At 38.9% G+C, this 24,802-nt stretch overlaps 1 protein-coding gene across 1 annotated transcript; it reads left to right on the forward strand.

Annotated features, from left to right (window-relative positions):
• Positions 1 to 20,461: 20,461 nt before the first annotated feature.
• Positions 20,462 to 23,110, forward strand: tssk6 (testis-specific serine kinase 6). Its single transcript, XM_042415678.1, has 2 exons — positions 20,462 to 20,811; positions 22,336 to 23,110. Exons 1-2 carry the CDS (start codon positions 20,554 to 20,556, stop codon positions 23,053 to 23,055), a joined length of 978 nt encoding a protein of 325 aa, XP_042271612.1. The 5' UTR covers positions 20,462 to 20,553; the 3' UTR covers positions 23,056 to 23,110.
• The last annotated feature ends 1,692 nt before the right edge of the window (positions 23,111 to 24,802 follow it).

Below are 24,802 nucleotides of genomic sequence, written 5' to 3' on the forward strand. Positions count from 1 at the left end.
AGCCCAGTATTTGTATTTGTATTTGTTGAGGCAGCAAAATTATTTGTATCTGTATTTGTATTCGAATAAAATTGGAAATAAGCTTAAAAGTCCTGTTTTTGTTTTTATTACACTTTTAATTTTAGAAAATTAAAGCGTTACAATAAGTGTTCATGAATAAACTACCTTACAAAGGAGGTCCCCACATCAGGTCTTGAACTGGAGTCTCTCAGATCATAGACAACTGCGCTGATTACTGAGCTAAAAGTTTACTCATCGCCTCATTGCAGACAGACCTCTACCTATTTATACACCCATAACACAGAGACAGCACACTGTGTAACATGTATGGAGGAACTTCAAAGGTGATTATTGCTTTGCACTTTTAAGTTATTGCCTATTTTTTACAACCTAACTTCGTTGAAAGGAGAAGGGGAACAACAGGTTATGGAGAATCCTTTGGAGGCACTTTGCATGTGTCAGTAGCTCAGCTTTATCTCTGGGGAACACCCCCAACAAATATTTTTTTAAATATTTGTATGAAACAAATATTTGTATAAAACCCACAATTTGTGCTTTGCCGAATAATGTATTTGTTTTCGGGCACACCCCTAGCACATACACACCATAAAGAAATGCACTCGCACAAAAAAAACTAGCACATATTGAAACACTGCAACTCATACAGAACAAAATGGAACTGAGTCACAACCCAAAACAAGTTACTTAAAGTAATTTGTCGAGGGGGAATGTTCAAAATGTTAAAGCTAAAATAACCATTAGCTAATTTAATAAATAATAATAATTTAATAAACACAGAAGCTGTGTTGCACTTAGTAAACAAGAAATCAACATACTCTCTGACTTTTTATACCACAGAAAACAATATAATACAAACAATATTTGATCCATCAAACTGTAAGATGCTCCAGCCAATTAAACTTAACAAAAAGACAGTGAAAGGATATACCAAAGATTTAAGTTATTTTTTGTTTGCAAAAGTATTCCTGGAGTTTTAATTTTTCCAGCTGTGAGCAGCAACTCCTTTTCCTTTGTGCACTGTATTCTGGGAGAATAGTGTATATCTACTAGGGGTGTGCCCAAATACAAATACATTATTCGGCAAAGCACAAATAATGGGTTTTTTACAAATATTTGTTTCATACAAATATTTTAAAAAATATTTGTTAGTTAGAGGTCTGTCTGCAATGAGACGATGAGTAAATTTTTAGCTCAGCAGTCAGCGCAGTCGTCTATGATCTGGGAGACTCCAGTTCAAGACCCAGTGTGGGGACCTCCTTCATAAGGTAGTTTATTTATGAACATTTATTGTATCACTTTAATTTTCTAAAATTAAAAGTGTAATAAAAACAAAAACAGGACTTTAAGCCTCTCTCCACTTTCATTCGAATACAAATATGAATACAAATAATTTTGCTGCCTCAACAAATACAGATACAAATACAAATACTGGGCCTTCTGCACATCCCTAATATCTACAGCACACTCAAAAATCAGGGTCTTTTAGTCTGCTGTTTTGACTAATAGTCTATACTTTTCCCATGTGAACACACTGCATACTCCAATTAGAATTATTGTGTATGGATTATCATCACGACAGAAATTACACATCAGGGCGCGGCCATCAGTTTGTAGTGTAGTGGAAAACTTCTGACATGACTCAGTTAGATGTTATGTCACGTATAACTAGCAACATTTCTGTATCTGCTTGCGTTTCTGTATTTGCAGCCCATTTCTCTGCCTTCTGCTCATCCATTGTCAACTTGTTGAAGGTGTTTCTTAATTTGCTTGTTTTTTTATTTATTTGCAGTATTTTTTTTCTTAAATGTGACATGTGTTGGTAAAATGGTGATGTCTTCTACATTTGCTTCTGTTTTAAATGTTTAGTTAAAATGTTAAAATGCATTGAGCTCTCTCAGCCACGTTACACCAGTGAGAATTTCTGGCAGCTGGATGGGGTGTGTGGGATTGAGTCAAAATAAACTGCGGTGTGTGTGTTCATGGTAATGAAGGAACATTCTCAAGCAGTGTAACAGTGTGGCTCATTTAATAGTTTTTGGACAACAATAGAGCTCTATGACACAGAGGAATAAGATATATCAGGCTTTGAAACACACACAATACTTAGTAGATCTATTCATTATTGGTTTTGGTCTTTTCATGGGATTTATTGTCAATAAGAAAAATATAGAATAACTCCAGCCTTTAAGCTGCAATATTTTGAAATCATGTCTGCGTTTAAATAAATTAATAAATGTACAAAGGATTGACATATTTTAAAGTATGAATCATTTCCAATAGGCTTCAGGTTAACAATGAAATATGAAAATGCATTTTTTTTTCCCTGACTATTAGACGGGATAACATTTAAATTTTTTGGCATTTCATTTATAACACACTTTGTGTTTTTTTTGCACTTCCTTTCAAGCTGTCTTTGCTTTTGACTCGTCCATAAATAGACCTTTCAGAGTAAAACCAACCTAACAAAAAAGAAATATCAGTGATCGAATTCTTTGAGCAGTATTTGTCTGATATTATAAATGAAAGTTTCTGAAGTTTTCTGAGAGTTCACCGTTGAAAGCCAACTGTTCTGTGGTTATTTTACAGTATGTCACAGTTCTTTCATACAGACAAATGGAGGCTCTTTGTCTGTTCAACATTTTAAAAAGTGTCATCTCATACAAAGTTTCTATAAAGCAGCATCTCTCATTGGATATGCTATCGTCTCTGATGCGCAAGACGATGTTTCTCTTTTGTTGGCTGCTGTATAGAGACAGGTTTAAGTGCCTTGGTGGAACTTCTATTCACCCCTATGTTCAGCACTCTCCCATGGCCTCTTCTCCATTTCCAGCACCCAGAAAAAAACATGTCATTGTGAACCCTGACCCCACCCTGATCCACATCCACTCTCCATCAGGAAGCCAAACACATGCCTGAACAATTAACTCCTGCACTGCCATCAATTTAGCCCAGAGGGAAGAAAAGATTGAGTCACCCAGGTTCAGGCAAAAAAAGAAATGGGTAAAAACATAAGGATAAAAGGGTTTTCTTCAGAAAGAGAGAGAAAAACATGTTTTTCAGTCCCTGCAAAGTAACTGTCACTGGAGTGACAAGGAGACACTATTGAGAGCCTCCGTTCATTCAGCCGATTTGTCTGAACTGTTCAACAAACAATTACAGGGAGTCATGAGGGTTATGTTTATCTTGAGACCAGGCCTGTGAGGAGCTGCCTTAAAAGCCATGGAGAATTTACAGTTTTTTACGATTGCTTAAGCACAATTTTGAAAACAGGGCTCATTTTGTCAAAATACGACACAAAATTCACACGACCACAGACACAAGTAGCAGAACACTTCAGATCTTTTGCAAAATGAAACACTTCATTCAAAACTACCCAATTTTGTCACTGTATGGTACACACATGGTTCATATGATCTGATTCTGTTTGTTACACACTGCTGTGCACAATCTAAAACACTTTTAACATTTCTGCTTTTCTAATAATATAGTCTGGGTTTGATTTTTTCAGAGATATTGTTAAAGTGTATGAATCTATTGACCAAACACAACACACAAGACCAGTGCTGCACACTGATGAAAACAGTTATTTCTCTCCACATTATAAAATCAGTCAGTACATTCATGCATTTCCAAAGGTTGTGTTTTGCACTAAAAATCATAACAGAACATATATACATATAGAATATATTATATAAACAGCAAAAACATTTGTGGAGACAAAGAAAGAAAGCATGAAGTACAGTTTTTTTCAATCGCTAACACACTAAAATGACACGTAAAGCATAATTATAAAAACTGACACTCAGAGAGCAAAACCTCAGCTCAGGTCTCCAAAACTCTAAACACATTTTCTGCTTTGCACCCAATTTGCAATTCAACATGGCACTTTTTGCATCACACTGTGCACGGTTTTCTACATAAGGAATACACAGGAATCTGACATAAAGTCATTTGTTTTCCATTTAAAAACACTGCATTCAAAATGCCACACACATGGACCAACTGGCCAATACAAGAGATGAGAACTCCAGCAACACTTGTAGTATGAAGAACAACTTTATTAGTTGACCGACGCGTTTCGGCTTCTTGTGGCCTTCATCAGGGTCATCATAAAACACATTATAAACACCATTTAAATAAAGTAAGTCCAAAGCAGGTACAAAAAAGTTTTTAAAAAAATATAAAAGACAACCAATCATATACATCCAGACCCATATCAGCCAATGGAGCATCTACAAAGATGGGTTGGATATATGGTCATGTGGCTTCAGACCAATTGTTGTCCAAGATTAACAGAGGCAAGTGGAGTGTCCAAGAAGGGACATGGGTGACACCATATTTGGTCCATTAACTAGAAAGGTGCAACTATGGGGTGGTACTTGGGTTTTGTTAAACCAAAAATTTGCCTATTAGATATGGCATACATTAGAAACACTTTGATTAGGATAATTTCAATAATAATAATAGTAGTAATAGTAAAGAACTGGCCAATACACCTGCCACCTGGCCAAACACCATTGCTGAATTGTTGACTCATTAATCAGAATGTAAGCACTATAAAAAGACAACAGCTGAGTACCTTTTCACAACCACAATGGAAGCCAACATAGCAGAGGTAGAGAGAGGGAGGGAGGAAGAGTGAGAGGTAAGGGTAGAATTGGATGGGGAGGATGAGGACAAAGAAGAGGACAAGAAAGACAACTCTCTGATGAAATCTGGGCTACCATGGGTTGACAATGAGAGAGTCCATCCTACTGGAGCCCATTTACTGTTGCCTCTGTCATCCAGACATTTAGACTTGAGCACGTAATCAAATTTTTCTTTCACTCTACATAATTCAGGACTCCACAAATCATACTGTATACATCAGTCGTGTGACACCTAATTACTTCATGAATGGCTGCCATGTCATACACTCTATAACTGTACAAGACTCCTGCATAATTTACTGTGGAAAAAAACTTCTCTAGATTACATTGACCAGTTACTATATTTTTTGTTTTTCTAAAGGACTGAGAGACAAAGACATAATGGTGGAAGTGTACGAATGTTCAATGAGGCACATGAAGCTGCAATAATCAACTTGGTTTTGGCAAATAATGAAATTAGACTCAGAGAGATTCAAGGCAACATCATAAAGGAAACACGATTTTCAACAACATCTGGTGAGTCAGCCTCCATCGAAACCAAATGCACATGAAGCAGCTTTGCTGGGTGCATTTTTAGAGAAATTCTTAAAGAATCAAAGATCTGAGACATGAATATGTGGATGTAAGTACAAGATTGACTACAGTACACTACACATGGTGTAGCATTTTTTCCCAGTATACTGCACTACACCATATTACCATATTGACTTATTTTTTATTTTTATTTTCAGAGAGTACTGGAACTGGATGCTAATGTGATCACACATGAGTTTATTTTTTATCAATGAGGCTGGCTTCAACCTCACAAAGACTAGGAGAAGGGGAAGGAACATCACTGGTAACAGAGCCATTTTAGATCCCAACAGACATGAGGACAACATCACAATGTGTCCATCACACATAATGGTGTCCTTCACTGCCATGTCAACAATATTTTGATAGCGGTGGACTGTATGGATGATGTAGAGCAGCACAGATATGTTGTAATATGGGACAATGTCAGCTTCCGTCATGCAGCCCTGGTCTAAAACTGGTTTGTTGACCACCCACAATTTCTAGTTCAATACCTTCCACCCTACTCTCCATTTCTCAATCCAATTGAAGGGTTCTTTTTAGCATGGCGGTGGAAGGTGTATGACCATCAGCCCTATGCATGCACACCTCTTCTGCATGTAATAGAAGAGGCATGTGATGATATTGATGTGGGTGCTGTCCAGGGCTGGATACGACACTCAAGCCATTTCTTCCCTTGATGTCTTGCCAGGGAAGATATTGCCTGTGATGTTGATGAGGTGCTGTTGCCAGATCCAGACAGGTGGAGAGATGCAGCCCAAGTATTTTTCTATCCTGTTTTTTTGCTTGTTTGTTTTTTGTTTTGTTTTGGGGTTTTTTTGGTAAACTTTTTTCCTGTATTTTTTTTTTTTTGTTTACTGTATTCGATGGAGAGCATATTTTTTGTTCACACCACTGTAACGTATACTGTATGTGCTGTGCATATGTTGCACTGATTTGTTATGGAGAAAAATAAAAAGGTTTTGTTTAAACAGTATATTTGCATTTCTGCACATATTTCTGTAGACTTGAACAATCTCTCTCTGCAGAATTCTCTACATACAGAACTATTATTATGACAAAGCCCACCAGAGATGATAGTGCTTTTGATTGAGCACAAGTGGTCAGACAAAAATCTCGCGATATGAATGAAGTGTGTGCCATTTGATGCAAATTTTGATTTTGACAAGTGTTTATGTAGTTTTTAAGGCAGTGCTTCATTTTGCAGGATATATGAGGTGTTTTGCATCAGTCTGGTTAGCAGTTTGATCCCTCCTCCTGTCCACATGTCTAAGTGTCCTTGGACAAGACACTGAAGCCCATATTCTTCTTGACGGTCAGGCCAGTACGTTCCATAGTAGCTTGCTGCCATCGGTGTGAGAGTGTAAAAAAATAAAATTTAAACTGTTACATAAATGCAGCCATTTACTAAAACATAGAGAGCACCAAAATGTCCATGTTGAATTAGATTCAGAAAGAAAGAAAAAAAAAAGAAACTCTCCAACCAGAAGGAAACTCCATGAACTGATGAAAGCTGCGACTTACCCGTTTCTTACTGAGTTACTAGCTGCAGTGAAAATCACACTGAGCTATCGGTGGTACCAGTAGTGGTAAATTTTCTATGTATGCTGTAGTTGTTTAGATTTTTGAATGTGTCCAAACCAGGCAGTCAATGGTCTCAGTGACTGTGTATGTATGGTACAGTATGAACAACAGCTTGCTACAGTATGAAGAGCAACTTGCAGACACTTCAAATGTCATTTAGATTACAGGGAACTTCATGGGCCCCATTTTTGTGAACCCAGTAGCGCGGCGCAGATTGGCCCAGCACACTTTTCTAATCTTTGTGGCAAGGCGCACCTGTGGCATGTTTGGTTATAGGGTGGGATCAGAAAGAATACATAATACATTATGGGTGGGTGTGTTGGAGGCTGTAACAATCATGGCCAATCATATTCACTAACTTCATCCCCTTTAAACACAGGGCTTTCCCCGTCATGATACACACAGTTTGGGAATCCTGTGGAGTTTTCCTTAGAGGACACATATTATTGGCTGGGTTGTAAATAGTTTCAAATATGAATACAGTAGTTCAAATATGCTGCCATGAGCAGATGATGTCTTTTTTAAGTTGAATTCCCTTTACTGGTCACATTGATGATCCAGTAATCCAGTTTTTCATGCATAATTACTCTCAATTTTACTTGGAATCACAATGATCCATACAATAACCATGTGCAGTGAAATAACTCTATAATGCCATGTAGTGCTGCCACCACATATAAAGGGCAGAATATGGCGTTAGGCGCTAAAAACTTTTGTGTTAAAGAAGCTACTCGGCAGGCCGGAGTATGTGCAAAAAAGGGTGATGTTTATCAGGGGCGTTGGCTGGACTGTTAACCATCAGGGGCTGAGCCCAGATTCTTCTCCATCAAAAAACTTTTAAAAAAATACTTCTAAAGTATGTTTCCATGCATTTTTTTCTTGCATGTGAGGGCTACAGATTGCTTGGTCAAGGGAGGAAAGGTTTGGATTTGATTTTACATGTAGTCTGCACATGAATATTCCAGCCACTCGAATATCTCAAACTAAAATGAGCATCATATCAGATACCTACTACCATTATTACTAGGTCTACATGATGGAAAATCCTCAAAACCCACAATACAATGGCAATTTCACAAAAGAGTTGAAAACAGCTAACTACTCAAAGTGACTGAGTAGACTTTCATAATTTGGTTGCAAAATCATTGCTGATGGATCTACTTGATATGAACCACATGAACATTATCACTGCCACCTGACCTACAGTGATGTGTGTGACACAACGAAATCATTTAGATTCAGTCTTTATCTCCTAGTTTAATCTGACATCTCTCATGAGTAAGTCAACATGTTAAAACATTATCAGCTAGCTGACGTTAGTAGCCTTAAGGTTTGTTTTATGGAAGCTGTGGTAACTTAGCTGTCAGTGTATGACATGATCATCATGAATATAAAACTCTTTGGTTATCTAACACGAGACTGGGCTAGTATGTTGCTATCCAAGGGGAGGCACAACTAAGCTATCATTGCTAATGGTTTAGCTGGTTACAGTGCAATGCAATGAATGTTAGCTGTATATAACTTATGCTGTGCTCATATCACGTTCACGTAGCCTGGAACTGACAGACATTTACATATCTTGTTTTCCTGGCTCAGCATGAGAGGATGTTTGTGACACTGCTTCAGCTTCAACCCCTTTACCGGTAAAAAAATATTCATATATCCATTTTTTCCTCACACTGAGCTAGTGTTTGGCATAGTAACCCCATCAATTAAAGAATTGACAGAGACTTGTCAGCCAATAAGACACAAGTATTTCTATGTATTTTCCTGTAATTCCTCTCTGATTGGTCTTGCCTCTGTTCTGTTCACTGAAGATACAAAATTACAATGTTGCCGTCTTCTTTAGTGACAAACCACTGAAAGTGGAGAATTATTCAGGTTTAAAGAAAAAATCTTCAGGGCTACAGCCCCGAATGCCCAGGCCAGGCAACGCCCATGATGTTTATTGAGAAAAATATTAATGAAACAGAGGCAAAAATGAACCCCAGGAAATTTAATTCAACTCAAAGAACTAGAGCTGAAGCAAAGACCAAACAAATGAAATCTGCAGCCTCACAGTAAGCTGCCACCTACTCTCTTCCCTACTGACCACTGAATGACATTTTACCTTCTCAGCCTCACCTAACTGGAACATACCACCTGCTCAGGTAAGTATGTGAGTGAGCTACACAGATACTAGGCTTTAAAAACACACAGAACACCTCACAATTATAAACAATAGATTTGTCTGTTACTGCCGACAATCACAATCAACTACAAGCACACAAACAGTTCATGAGTGCATCAAGTTCAACCAAATGTCATTTACTACAGAAGAGTTTTACCTATCCTCCCACCTAACAATGCCCAGTCCCCTGCTAATGGACCTAATGATGCAAACCTGTTTCCACTATTCCTAACTGAGCAGCTGATCTACCCCCAACAACACAGACAGAACAATTGAAAACATACATTGGGCTGACCCTTCTAACACATCATAAACCTGTAAACCTGTATTCAATTATTCAAAAAACCTAACTGACAAATTAATGGAAACATTTGACCAAAAATAATGAACACAGGGAACAGGGCCTAGTGAAAATATATATAAAATTCAAGTAGAACTTAAAATGTAGTTTTTGTATGTAGTATTTTGCATGTTGTTTATTTCAGAAATTATTTAAAAAGTTTAAATCAGATTAAACTGTTATACATTTTAAAAAAACATGCTAAAGTTTTGGGAACAAAATAGTTGTTTATTTAATCTTTGTATTGCGACATACACTGTTAAATGTTAATGCAACCACCAATAAATTGGGATTTTTAAGATAAAATACTTTTATAAATTGCAACCCCAACAAACTCTGTCAGGTTGCTTATCACAGCTACACATGTATCTGTATTGTGATTAAAAATGCGGAGCTCCAGGCAACACTTTGGCCAGACCTGTTGATATACATTAGAAAAAACAAAAAATTGGGGGATGCTAAACTTTGCCTATATCGGTTCTTGTCTTCCTCTTGTTCATTAATATAATGTTAAACTCATCCACCATTTTTAAAATACAAAAAAATCACATTTTTGTTGTCAGTTGCCTAGCAACAGTGATCTTCTGTCTTGAGAGTAACTACTCCCTATTTACTGCAGTATATAGTGCACTATATTTACCCTTTGCCATTTAAGTGTCCAAATTCTGAGTGTGTAAATTTATCCACTATATAGTGCCCTCAAAAATTCCACAATGCAACGAAAACAGTCATGTCCTTGGCATGCACATGTACTTTTTGCTAACAATCCCACAATGCAATGTGCCGTGCTCTGTAATGCAAAAATGACCATTGTGTGTCTCTAGAGCTGTCAGTGATGACACACAATAAAGATGGTTAGTAAGTCTCTGAAATCTCAATTTGCTGCTCACTACTGAGTGTCTATTATAGAGGGAGTAGTGAATGAGAGAGTGACTGAGACAGCAACAGTCTAATAATCTGACTTGCCCTGCCAACTAGTGGTGGCAACATGCTGTCTCTACAACCTGTGCAGCTGTAATACAAAACTACATCACAGCTGGGTGTGGTCACAAGTATAATAAGCCACACCCAGCTGTGATGTCGGGTGTTGAGGAGACTTCTATCTTTCAATCCATAGAGGCCTGTGCAGCTATGTTTCTCTTCCTTACAAAATATAGTGTGGAGTTTGTCTTTAAACCACTTGCATCATGCAGAATGTTTCCTTGATAGCACACATTCCTTCTCACCATGACTATGTAGAGCTGAGCCTGAAATGTCCTAAAATGGTAACATCAGAGTAAATAACAATACTTTACATAAAGTTGTCCCACAATAGATGGGTAAGTGCTCATTACAGCTGAGGAGGGCCGCCAGGGTCCTTCTGAACCGTGGAGAAGAGCCCCCTTCATCTCCAGCTCATCTGTCTGTCTCTCTTTCTTGCCTTCCCACCCCCACCCCCACCCCCACCCCAAATGCCTGCCAATTAATGCCAATCAGGGCAGTGGTGGGCTGATGTGGTGGGAGGGTTTGGGACTGAGACCACCTGGCTATCACTCACAGCTGGCCTCTCCTGCCTACCTGTCAGGACCAGGCCTCTCACAACACCCTGTGTTGTTCACCACAGAGGAGCTAGAAGGCTGCACCACCAAACCTGTGTCTGCTATGGTTTATTAATGCTGGGGCACACTTTCACTCAGTGTGTGTGTTTAATGTTTCTCTTCTGTCCTTCTGCGAACCACTTTTAGATTCTTACTGTGAGGACATTTTCTCCTGCATTAGTATACATTTATATCAATCTTGCAAATAATGTATTATGATGAAACTGCTTATTATGCGTTCCATATTAATGGTGGTCTAAAAGAATTGAAATGATAGGTTGAAGGTTAGTGCACTAACCTCACATAAAGTTCCCCTCCACACAAAAATGTGTTTTCTTCTTGTTACTTCAGATGGATGCTTGAGCTTCACTCTGAATGATGTAAATGCAGAGTTTGACAGTAGCAGGCTGTTATAGAGTTGCATTATGGGAAATGTAGGATCCAGTGTTTTTGGAGCTTTACCCACACCAGACTAAAAGTCAGGATATCTGACTTTATATACGCACTGATTTTGACCATTCCTTTTCTAAGTTGTCTCTTTGATCAGCGGTCTTGTAGGGCCAGATGTGATTCTGCCACTTTGTGTTGAAAATCCATGTCTGCGACAACTTGAAACTGTGGTGGTGGGTGGCAATAAAATCCACTGCTGACAGATGTACACCCACAGGCTTTCATTCCACAGCCCGGCCCGAGCTGTGCACTTTGAACGTCAAGGATGATTACACAAATGAAGGAGCGAGCGCAAAGAGAGAGATTTGTTAAGGTAATATCAGTTTAGTTCAAAAGCTGCCAGTCCATCAGATGCAGCTGCATTGTTGCAGCTGTAAGAGGTCACATACAGTACGGCCGCCAGTAGCCCATTACTGCCTTTCACCACCAGTCCAGTGATGTCTGCCAGGACTGAAGTGTGGTCTGCTTGTCTTTCCCTGTGAAGGATATGTTTATCTATAAAACACATAATGTGGCACACATCTCCAAATATATTTATAAGAGTGGCTTTTCACTCCTGTCAATTAAAATTATTCAACCATAACATCAATAGTAACCACAGGCAGTCAGTAGACCTGTTGCAGTGTTTTATTTGAATCACAATGTTTTACATAGCTTTGGCTAAGCATTTGATTGGTTTAGAAATCTAAAACTTGGTTTACCATGCTGCTCCAACCCACCATGGTTGTCCCTCCATATATACATAGCTTAGATCAACATGAATTGATCTGCTATCAAGTGTTGTGTGTGTATCAAAGCTTGATATATCTTGCTCCTCTGCACCGTAGAGCTCCATTGTTGTCCAAAAACTATTAAAAACACACCAATGAGCCACACTGCTGCACTGGGTGACATGTTCCATCATTACCATGAACACACACACTCTAGTTTATCCCACATACACTGTCTTGCTGCTGGAAATTCACACTAGAGCACCAAAAGTATTTCATAGCATCTCTTCCTGCTACTGATGATGGTTTCAAAGTAAAACTGAGAGCTTGAAATAGCAAACTCTACTCTTAAATGTGTGTTAATCCACAGCTGAAAAAAGTCCCACTATTTCCTCCTTTTTGAGTAGTGCCAAGCTGTTTAAGAAAAATTATTGGGACTTTTAAAAAAGTAAAACTATATATTTGTGAGGTGATTTGAAAGATTTATGTCTTAAGTAGGAGCCCATGGGTCTCCTCAAGTGCAATTTACAGAATAAGGAAGTCAGAAAGTACTGAGAAAAGATCTTAAGGATTGTTGGTTTTATTGTTTTCTTAGGATTTCTTGACAATAAGAAAAATATAGAATAATGCATCCTTATGACAGCAATAATCACATTGTACCCCCATGACTGATGCAGTCTCCATTTGGGCTAATTTGAAATGCTATTATAGAATACAGCATATATAGAATAATAATATGTGTAATTCAAAGTATCATCAAATCAGTAAGTGATGAATGGACAGAGAGGAAGACAGGTTAAGGGTTGACATTAGGCATGTGGTAATGAGGGTCACAGTTAGGGGTCTTGGAATGAATGGGAGCTTATCTTAAGAATAGAAAGTGTTTGGTAAGTACGAGTGTGTGAGGGAAAGAGAGAGAGAAACTGAAGCAGTCCTGTCACAGTGTCTCACAGCCGCCTCACCATCACCCAGGAGTCTTGGCTGCAACCGTCCGTTTTAGAACTCAAGATCCTCCTAGAAATTGCGCCTGATCTCTGTGTTAAATAATGCATCAACATTTTTTTTTTTTGTAATGTAAAAAAGCTGGCTTTTAGCAGCGTTACTGGGACAGTAATGCCACCTGACAATCGCTCCTCGCAGTCTTGCCTGTGGCCTGCAGGAAAAGAGTCAGGACTCCTTGTGATTGACAAGGACAAAACGAGGAGTAGTCCCACTTCTGTTTTTGAATTGTCAACCGCAGCCATGGGATTTGAGAGTGAAGGATGAAACCGTGACTTTGACTACTAGAAGTAAAGGACTTAAGCATGATGAGTATGATTATAATATCCAGGAAAGTCATTTAGGGCGCCAAGGTAAGAGACAGTCTCAACAGGACATTCAATTATTTATAACACAGGGGAGAGTGGGAACTTTCAAGGCCAAACAGCTTACAGTCGCTTCAAGGAAGATGTATTCTCAGATACTGAAGCAACTCCAACTCCACTATTTACAGTTACAATAAACCAATTTCATATAAACGATAAGCCACCCACCTTAACTTTATCAAAACCCAAGCTTTTTAAAGCTGGCCTGTCACAACACTGACAGGACACTGTGTTGATGTAGCTGTTGTTATAGACGTGACTAATCAATTGAAATGAATCTGTGATGCAGGCCTAATAGGAAACCTGTGAACTCGGATCAATAGCAGGGAGGTGTATTTTTGTTTAACAGTGTGTATTAGCTTTGAAATCCACCACATTTTCAACATGTGGGTTTAATTTGATAGCTGCTGGGGAGGTGAATACATACCGTGCTGTTTCCATTCTTAGCTCTATGATTATTCCCATGATTATTATGCTTCAGTTAACTAGTCAGAAGAGACTAACAGCAGCAGCCTGGGTGGAAGGTTCAGTATGAACATTTAGGAGCATTAGTGTTTGTTACACAAATATGAACCCACATACATACACATACCTTAAAGGATAAGTTCACAATTTTTCAAGTCTGTCTTAAAACAACAGTCAGGTGTCCATATGAACAGTGAAAGAGGTTTTCCTCTCTGTAATCATTCCTCCTGTTCATACTGGCTATCAAAAGATCCCCTTCAAATGAAGGGGTTCATTTAAAAGTTGATGTGAAGCTTATATGAGGCTTCATCAGTCTGAGTTAGTCATATCAAGTGGATATCTGACACATTTACAGTCTTTTTACCATCACCTTCCCTCTTTGTATTTCCTCAGACAGTGTTTCCCTGTTGAGCTGCGGTGGAAGTATAGTACAAAAAGAGGGACTTTGGCACTAAAAAGACTGTAATGTTGAAAGATATCTACTTGATTTGACTCATCTGGACATTGAAGCTTCATATTAGCACAGAAGGAGGACTGTGGATTTTGTCCCCCATCACTCCCATTGTAAGTACATAATGAAGGAATCTTCTGATAGTCAGTATGAACAGGAGGAATGATTACAGCAAGAAAAACATGTTTCAATGTTCATTTATGCACCTGACTATTGTTTTACGACAGAGCAGAAAAATTTTGAACCTATCCTTTCAGCTACAAGCCACTCTATATATTATCTGTGTTATAGGTGGATAGCAGCAGCCTGCAGTGTACAGGCTGGTAGGTGGCATTGCTGTGGTCTTTTTAAATACCCTGCCTTGATGCAAAATTTTGCGCCCCTGATGGCAGTTTGCAGGAGGCTCATCCCCCATTTGTCTTGAGCACACCATTTACACCTGCAGTATGACACATTATCTGTGGAGAAGCCATTAATATGACATAAAACAGGGCATCTGGTGGCCTGGTGGTTAAGATGATGCACACAAATGACATAAAACAATATCTCTGATCACATGTGATCACACGATTAATGTAAACTGATACAATTATGTGACTGCAAAAGACCAACAATAGATGAGTGCTAACTACCTGCTGATTGTTGCACCAATTGATTTGTTTTGTTTTGTCTTAAGCAGGTACTACCAACAAAACAGGAAAACTTAGGTGTCACACATCGTCACACAACACATAATGCATACATTTGTGCATGCCATACATTTGTCCTAATCCATTTCTTTTATTTGTTCAAGACGTATCTTGTGTGATTTTTGCAAAACAAGGATTAGGAGAAACAGAGATCAAGTTGATCTAGGACCCAGCATGATGAGATGTAGGTCTCATGATGCCTCTGTGGGCACAAGACTGTCCCTTATACACATGAACATACAAGCACATTCACACACACATTGAAACACACACTGAAGCCATGCTCAGTGGGCTGCAAATGCAGTGTGAGCGGATGTGAAAAGTATCACTGGTGTAGTCACACACTTATACGGCGAGCAGCATCGTGGACAGACACCCATACCAGATGCCGTGTGTGCCCTGGGCTCGGAGGCATCACTGGGAGGGGGAAAAGCCAGTGCGGGGAAATAAGCACCTGTCATGTGCCAACTGAAGTGTTAAGTGCACAAATTGTGGAGGCGAGGGTGATGTTTCCGCAGGGGTGACAGCTCTGGGTCTGGGTGCCATGTCAGGCCCTGGCATATCATGCGGAGCCCCCCCCTCTCCCTCCAGCCCACCCCTGGCCCTGCCGCTTGCTGAGGGGCACAATGGCAACTATTATTTACTGGATGTCTGCCTCATTTCCTCATATTCATCCTGGCTGGCCATCACAGGGCCACAGGGGGTGTGTTGCCCCCCCTTGTGTCATCGCTGAGGGGCGGCAGTGGCAAAACAATCTCTGGCGAGCATTTAGATCATTTATTCAGAGCGCTGGGTGTCAGCCGCAAACCAAATTGCCCACATTTGTGTGCCGGGGTCCTCTCCCTTCAGGTTGGGCATGAATGCGAGCCGTGGAAGGTACATCAGGCTTGGTGTCAGAGGGCCTCTTCACAAACTAACACTAATGCCACATGAAGGTCTTACTGTGAACAGTGTGAAAGTGCGAAATGTATGATAAATTGAGCGTGCCAGGGGGGCTTTATGGCTGTGAAGTGCTGTGGCTGGTCGCAGGCATTGTTATGACTACGGCTATTTAGGATCATGGGAGTTGACAGTGCACTACTGGCAGCCATAGAAGCCAGATTTATCTGGGTTTTGTGCATCAATGAACAGCAGTCACAGTGTGAGAGAAAAACACAAAGTTTTAGAACATCTCTGAATTTAAATTTACTACAAGGAACTTTCATTTTGTGTTGGTTTTGGCGGCCCCTGTGGACAAAATCGGTAGTGTTTTCCTGGAATGACGACTGCATTTACGATGAGCTCCACCACCTTGTGTCATAAAGATCTTGATCTGGCCTTTGTTTTTGAAGCGAGTGAAAGAAAGACACAACTTATTTTTAATACTGTTTTTTTTGTTTTTAAAAACAGTTGTTTGCAGGATGCATAGCGATGAGGTAATGCTTCTATTTGTGTCTATGTAAGATTAATAATTGTAATATCACGATAATGACACAAAGTTAACTTTGTTTTAGTTCCGTTCATACAGCTAGGCTACATGTAAGGCTGCATTCACACCAGATCCAGCAATGCTGCACCTTCCAATAGGGTTGTGTAGAGGTGTGGGTGTGTTTATTTGTGAAAGTAACTGCTGTGAAACAATAAGAAAATAACGTTTTATTTCTTTGATTCACTGCTTTGTTCACGACTACCGCTGCTCTCTCTCTCTCATGCGCATGCTTGCACTCTCTCTCTTTTTCTCTCATCTTTTTTAAAATGCGTCAGGAAGCTGACAACAGGATTAACTTTACTTTTAACGTTATCAAATAAAGAGAAATGTCCTCCCCTCATCCTAGTAAGGTTTTTATACTCCCTCACACTACAATACTATATGTAATGTAAACATAGGTCATAGGAAATCTGACCCAGTAGCAGGCATTCAGAATAACTAAACATAGCACAAAAATTAAGGAAATTTGCGTTTGGTAGATTATTTCTTTGTTGTAACAATGCTTCTTGGCAATAAATCTTATACCGTTGGAAAGCCTGTTTATTTCCCTTTTAAATGGTGCCACATTTGTAAGGAACATGCATTCGTGGAATGAGCAGCAGAGCTGAGTATGTGGGTTGCGCCCATGAAAAATTTGCCAAATCTTCTCTGCCAATGCCAAACAGCTTATTCTGCCATTGACTCTTGTTTGGTGTTTGGTGGATTGGATGATTGAAATTTGAAGAAACAAGATATATTGGCAATTTAACAATTTATTCGTTCAACAAACAGGAGCCTCAGTAGCGTGTGGAAGAACCATACACAGCCACAACAGCCTGGCACCTCCTCCTCATGCTGGTCACCAGCCTGGTCACACACTGCTGTGGGATGGCATCCCATTCTTCAACCAGCATTTGTTGCAAGTCAGCCAACGTGGTTGTGTTGGTCACTCTGGCACGAACAGCACGTCCAAGCTGATCCCACAAGTGTTCAATGGGGCCATTCCACCCTCTCCACTCTCAAATTCTGGAGGTAGTCTCTGATAAACCCCACAAACCGACAAATGCATGTTCCTTACAAATGTGGCACGATTTAAAAGGGAAATAAACAGGCTTTCCAACGGTATAAGATTCATTGCCAAGAAGCATTGTTACAACAAAGAAATAATCTACAAAACACTAATTTCCTTACTTTTTGTGCTATGTAGAAATAGCCAGTCTTCTCACTGATGGTCTTGTTTGCTTATGTAGGTCATATAGAGGCAACAGTATTAAATTGAGATCATTTCATAACCAATTAAAAACTCTTTATAGTTGCTTTAAAAGAACTTCAAGGACACAATAAATGCCACTGACCCCAGCTAATGCTATTATCTAAAAAGCCTGACAGCACGTTCTTTTCATCTGGCCACCTGTTGTCAAGGTATTAGCAGCTGAGAGGTATGAATAAAGGAATAAGTAGCTGTATTCAGAGACTGATAGCTGGAGAGATAGATACAGTAGAGGGCAGGTAATCGTTTTCAGCTAATGGTTTCCTGATGTTATACCAGCGCTACATGACACTGCATCTGGAGCAGACAGATGAGAGCCATGTCAGCAAGTCTTGTATTTGTCCTTGCCTTTGCTGCCACCTGCAGTACAATCTCCACTTGGGCTCAGAGCTGCCACAGCACACACAGCATGGTGTGCAATGCAAGAATGGCTGCTATAAAGACACTTATGGTTAGTTTTTCTTCCTGAGTAACTATGATTATATCCAGTTTGATTTTAGAATGTCTGGACAGCAAAAAACCACATGAAATGTGATTTTTGCAAATCGTATCCAAGACACATTAGGAGGTGGTCTGAAATGCGATTCCAATTGGATTTCTACAGATGCATCTCAGTCTGGAGCAGTCTCTGGCTGCTCAAATCGGATTTCAAATTGTCTTTTGCATCACTCGCAATGCAACACACAACAACAATGTCAAATCCAAAGTAATGGAAGTGCATCAGAGCAGCTGAGCAGAATCCATGCTGCTACTAGCAGAGTGGTATGGAGGACAACACAGAGAACAACAGTCTGTGGACAGACACTGAAATAAATTGTCTGCTTGCACTTTAGGGGGATGATGGATCTCCATTTCTCAGGCTTCTACAGCAACCCATGCAGATAGGTTGGTGATGTCTGGACACACAAATCTGATCATGACTGCTTGCGAGTAACAGTGCAAACAGTCTGTCTTAAAGATCTGATTAAGCACAGACATGTCTCACTGTTTAGTGCTTCCTCATACATATTACACATTGCTCAAACAGGGCAGATAAAACCACCTTACTTCACATATGAAGTCAATGGTTCTTTCTTGCTGACATCTGCTGGAAGACTCCATGAAACACATGCTTTCACATCTCAAACATATCCATAATTTTAGGAAAACTCTGGTCTAATAGACATACTCATATAAATAAACAAATAAAGATTGATTTGATGCACTTCTGTCAGTTGAGTTCTAAAACTAGAAATGCATTAACTTAACTTTTAATGGCTGCTGGTTTATTTCAGTGTTCTCTGTACATTCTTACGCAACTATCACATTGAAAACACAGTTTGTTGTTCTTGTCCTTGTTCCTACTGAAGAAAAATGTTTCTGTTGTACCAGCTTATAAAAAACATATTGAAACTATTTGCCTCATTGTGGTGTCATATTGGACAATGTAAGGTGTCATCAGACTGTAATGCTGCAGTGTTCTCAAATAAAACCATTATTATTATTACTATTATTATTATTATAGTCTTTCTTACTCAAACTCAAATCTCATGTCAAGAACACTCACTGAGGTCATGGACCTGTGATGACATCACTGAAGTCATACCAATTTGTGACAGAAACTATTTTGGTGTCTGTGCAGGGAGAATGTTGCAGTACATGTTTGATGAAAATCTGTGACCAGATGTAAATGAGAAAATACTGTATGTGGAACAGTAAACAGTATTTTTTTTATTAACATTGAGTGACTTCTGATTTAATGCCATGTGTTGAAAAAGGTTTGCCATTTGACTGTCTTGAGTGAGGAGTTTATAACAGCATTTTCATTTTAGATCCCAGTACGTGATTTTATTGATTGTATGAGAAGGCTTGAGAGGGCTTGACTTACATCCAATCCAATTCATTAGAGTACTTGGTTTAAGGACATGGATCCTGCCAAATTACTAAGATTAAAAACAGAATTCTTACATTATTAAATATTACCCAAAGCTAAAGAAATTAATTTTAAATTAGTGAATGATAAATCCTTCTAGCAAATTCCTTAGATTAAGATTCAGTTTTGAAAGTAATGGCTGTTCATTTTGCAGTATAGATATTGAAACCACAAAGCATATTTTCTCTGCTTGCTGTCACTCCCAACTATTTTGGAAACAAATGGAAGTATGGTTTAAAAAAAAAAAGAAGAATCTGCTGATCACATGTGGATGTAATGTATGGACTGGTTAAGAAAGGGAAACAAGAAAATCTGCTGAGTAACACAATTCTCATAATTGTAAAATATTATATACACAGCCAAATTTATGAAAAGCTCACCCACTTTTAATGCTTTTTATAATGAATTTGGATTGGATCGTAAATCCCTGAAGTGTATGAATTTAAAAATAGCAAAAGAACTTCTGAAATATGTAAAAATCAATAGACCAGGAATGTACTAACCTTTAATTTAAATTGAAGACTGATTTATGTTCATCTCTTTTTTCTTTCATTGTATTGTTTAGGCTGTATTATTTATCATTTGTATTTTTAATATTTTTATTTTATGTTTGTCTGTTTTGTTTTCTCGTACTACTCAGACACATGTCCACCTTTTTAATACTATGGTTGACTTGATGGTAAATTTATTGTTGTGTTGTTGCTCTGCAGGAGAAATGAATCATTTAAATGCAGTTCTGTTGGCATGTTTCTAGAAAATGATGTCATAATGTAATGTAAACTGTACATATACTGATCTGACTCACTACCAAACTAACCTAACCTAACCTTTTGAAGAGTAAAGGCCTTTACTCAGCTGACTGTGTCATCATTATACATACAATGATTGATAAGTTGTTCTTGGAGAAGAATGGTTACACGTTTAAGAGCAACCTGGGAGCAGGCATGTATGGCAAAGTTGTGTGTGCATACTCAACCCAACGGCAGCGGAAGGTTGCCATAAAGATTGTAGACACAAAAAAGTTCAATTCTGATAACTGGGAGGTCTTCCTGTCTCGGGAGATGGAGATCATCAGGTCTTTGAATCATCCCAACATTGTCAAGACTTACCAGATTTTAGAAATGAAAAAGAACAGGACAGTAAGTACCACTGACTGGTACTGTATAATTAACCATCGTTACTGTAACTACTGTATGTCTACACAGAGATACATGAAAAATATTAATACATGTAAGAGCCAGTTTCATTTGAAATGCACAAGATGGTTATAAAAAAAAGTGATAACAGGATGTTTCTGCATGTTAGTTAAAAGCCTTATTGAAATATTGGATGGACTGCCATGGAATTTTTGTACAAATATCCATGATGCCTAGAGAATGATCCCTACTTTGATTTTGATTTCACTTTATTGTCAGATTATTTTTCTGAAGTTTGTGTTACATCCATGGCCTGTATTTAAAGATGGACATAGCGAGGTGTGACATCTCCCATGTGTTTGCATTGGAGCTGGTTTGAAGCCCAAAGTTGTAGCTTATGGTCAGTGCCATCTTTTTTCATTTGGAGCCAGGACCTTCAAATAAGGAGTGCAGGGTGTTGCCTTTCATGCTACCTTGGAAACACAGAGTGCTGCACACTAACGTTAGCTACTTTAGCTAAATTTTGCTAACAGGGCAGGTATCATTATCAAGTAACATTAAAAAAGTCCACCAGCACACTTGTTAAATGGACCAAATTTAGTGACTGAGACCATAATAACTCATGGAAAAAAATGATTGACTTATTATTTCTAGAGAGAAGTTGAGGCTTTGTGAATGGAAGGCAGTTGGGGCATCTAGTGGCTGTCTGTGCTATGGCACTTGGCACTTTAAGGTACCTCTGCCTTGGCTTCAGCCTCAAGCTGTTGTAGTTGCTGCTTGGTTGCATCCCAAGACATACACAAACATGACAAAACACAACTTTTAACCAAACAACAAAACCAATACCACGAACATACACCACATCAGACATTTCAAATGAGTAGCAGCAATGAAATCAATTTCATGGCTCACTTTCACATTCAGTGCTTAGCCTACACAGGTACACTAAGGCCTACTTAAACTAAAACTCTGATTTAACAGTTTGACAGACTGGGAAACAAAAGAGTTCTGCAGCCTGATGATTTTGACTTGTCGCCACCATAAGGTTCACATTTGTGTATTTGAGTGAAATGTATCACTATTGGATGGATTGCCATGAAACTTGGTACACACATTCATGCTCTCCTCAGGATTGTCTCCTCAGGAATGTTGAATTGTAATTATCAATCAATCCTGTTTCATCTATCATCATTATCAGGTCAAAATCTCAATTTGTCCAATACTTTGGTTTATGACTAAATACCCACAATACCAGTGACATTCCCATCAGCCTCAGCTGTACTTTGTGTTTAGATTATCAAATGTCAGCTTCCTAAATGGCTAAACTAAGACGATAAAACATGATAAAGATTAAACATCATTAGTATCAGCATTTTAGCATGCTGACATTTGCATTTAGCTCAAAGTACCTCTGTGTCCAAGTACTTCCTCAGGGATCAGCTAGCATGGCTGCAGACTCTTAATCTTGTTTTACATTAACTGCGTATCCTGCTGCATATACTTGAACGTGCCCTTTTGCATTTGTAGGTCTATATGGTGATGGAGCTTTGTGTAGAAGGTGACCTCTTGAAGTATATCAAAAACAAAGGGGCCTTACCTGAACACTCAAGCTGCAGGTTTTTCACACAGCTGTGTGAGGCGATCCAGTATCTTCACAGCAGGGATGTGGCACACAGAGACCTGAAATGTGAAAACCTGCTGCTGGACACGTTTCTCAACCTCAAAGTGTGTGACTTTGGGTTCAGCAAGAGGCTCACTTACACGGATGGCCAGATAAAGCTGAGTGAAACTTATTGTGGCACCCCATCCTATGCAGCACCTGAGGTTTTGAGTCGTTCTCCATACAACCCCAAAGTGTCTGATGTTTGGAGTATGGGTGTTGTGCTGTATATGATGCTCTATGCATCAGAGCCCTTTAATGCCACCAACATTGGGAAGATGGTGGAGGTTCAAAAGAAGCATAGAATCAGCTTCCCAAACAGTCCGTCCGTTTCATCGGAGGCACAGGACCTTATCCAAAGCATTCTGCACCCTATTGTTGAGTGGCGCATTACAATCAGCAACATATTACAGAGCACCTGGATGTTGAGGAGAGGGAGAATGGAGGAGAGTGATGAGGCCTCCACCTCAGTCTCTGACTCTGGACAAGAAGAACCTCCAAGTGAAAAGGCCACAGAGGACAAGGAACTTTCAAATGATATTTCAGATCCAGGAGAAGGACCATCAACTGCTGCTGAAAGACAATGACAAAACATTGAAAATAAGAAGCTGACAAAAGTTAAAATAAAAGCATTCACTATCACTTTTGGTAAACTTTGAATTTAAAATTCATCTGCATCTTCCAAAAGAAACAACTATTTCATTTTGTTTAAAAAAAAACATCATACTGTAATCAAACTGTGTTTGGCTGATCGATATCAAAGGTGCTTATTGTATTAGTGTTAATATTAAAGTGAAGAGTTACACAATGAAATAATGGAAACACCTCTTCATATTTATTTTTTGACAGTGTCAGAGAGGTGCTGATTCAACTGGATGGTAATTATGGAGGTATGTGATGTTATATTTGACTGTTATACTTGCTTTTTTTTGTATTTTATCCACTGTTGGAAACAGTTTATGAGCATAAGGCAGTCAAACATCTGAAATGAAAGAGTTCAATCTACTCCTCTCTAACATACTGTCAACAAAAAGTGAAGATGTCTTTAAAAAAAAAATTGCCCATTAAGAGATGCCTTCCTAGTGATTTCAAGTTAAGTGATGAAGGACAAAACCCACAGTCCTCATTCTGTGCAAAAATACATTTTAGAGTGCAGCTGAAGTTAATATGAGGCTTTAGCAGTCTGACTTAGACAAATCATGTAGGTATCTTTCCAAGTTACTTTCCTTTTAATATGAAATTCACACATTCAACACAAAGAGGGAATTTTGTATTAAAAAGACTGTAATTTTGGAAGCTATCCACTTGATTTGTTTAACTCAAATGGCTGAGGCCTCATACTAGCTTCAGCTCAACTTTGCCCCTCATCTCTTACATTGGAATCATCTGTGAAAGAGATTTCTTCAGGCCCATGGAGAGGAGGAACAATAACAACAATCAAAAACACTTACATACGAGCATGCAGGTATTGTTATAAGACAGACAAAAAAAATGTGAACCTGTTCTTTAAAGCAGCTATAATCAGTATTTCATATATGAGCAATGACTTCTCGAGTATGAAGTTCCCCTCAGCTCTACCAAGCTTTATAACGTTTTTTAGCTCATTGTTTTGGTTTTCCAGGCCACATTTTAAATGTTTTATCATAGTTTCACGACTCTCATTTTTTGTGAAAAGGCTCTTAAAACCCATTCTGCACTAACTGCCAGCACTAAATGGCAGACAGACAAAGTTAGCAACTAGCTGGTGAACATAGTGTTCATAGTGTTTGGCAGCTAAAGAGACAGATATTTTTCTCAGGAGTTGGTGGAGACCAAAAACAGAGGTAAAGTTAGAGTCAGTCATTCTGGAGAAAGATTGTTGATGTTTGAACTAAACACCCAAACAAATAGACTCCTCCCTTCGTGCTCCTTCAGAGAATCCATCCCCCAAATTCATGGACTGCCAAGACAACAACCAAAAGAGAAAAAAAAAGCGGAATCCAGAGTGATGCGTCAGCTGTAGAGTCACTTCTTTTCTTCTCACATTTTATCATGAGTGGGGAAAAAAATCATGTCACATAAGCACAACAGTCCATCCACACTCTCTCTGTGGCCTCCCCGCTTCTCACTCGACCTGCATTCAGCATCTCTGTCCACAGAAGCAGCCGTCTGTCAGCTGTAGACAGTCCTGAGAGGACAGCGACTGGACAAACTGCTTCACCAGGCTGACTGACAGCAGACATTTACTGAATTAAAATAGTTTGCATGTCAGCTGAACAGGAAGAAATCAACAGAGTTTGTATTTATTGATTCATTGAAACAGTTAATAAGTTGAAAACACATATACAGTGGGAT

Source organism: Thunnus maccoyii, chromosome 1, assembly GCF_910596095.1.
Source record: "Thunnus maccoyii chromosome 1, fThuMac1.1, whole genome shotgun sequence".
NCBI classification, from domain to species: Eukaryota; Metazoa; Chordata; class Actinopteri; order Scombriformes; family Scombridae; genus Thunnus; species Thunnus maccoyii.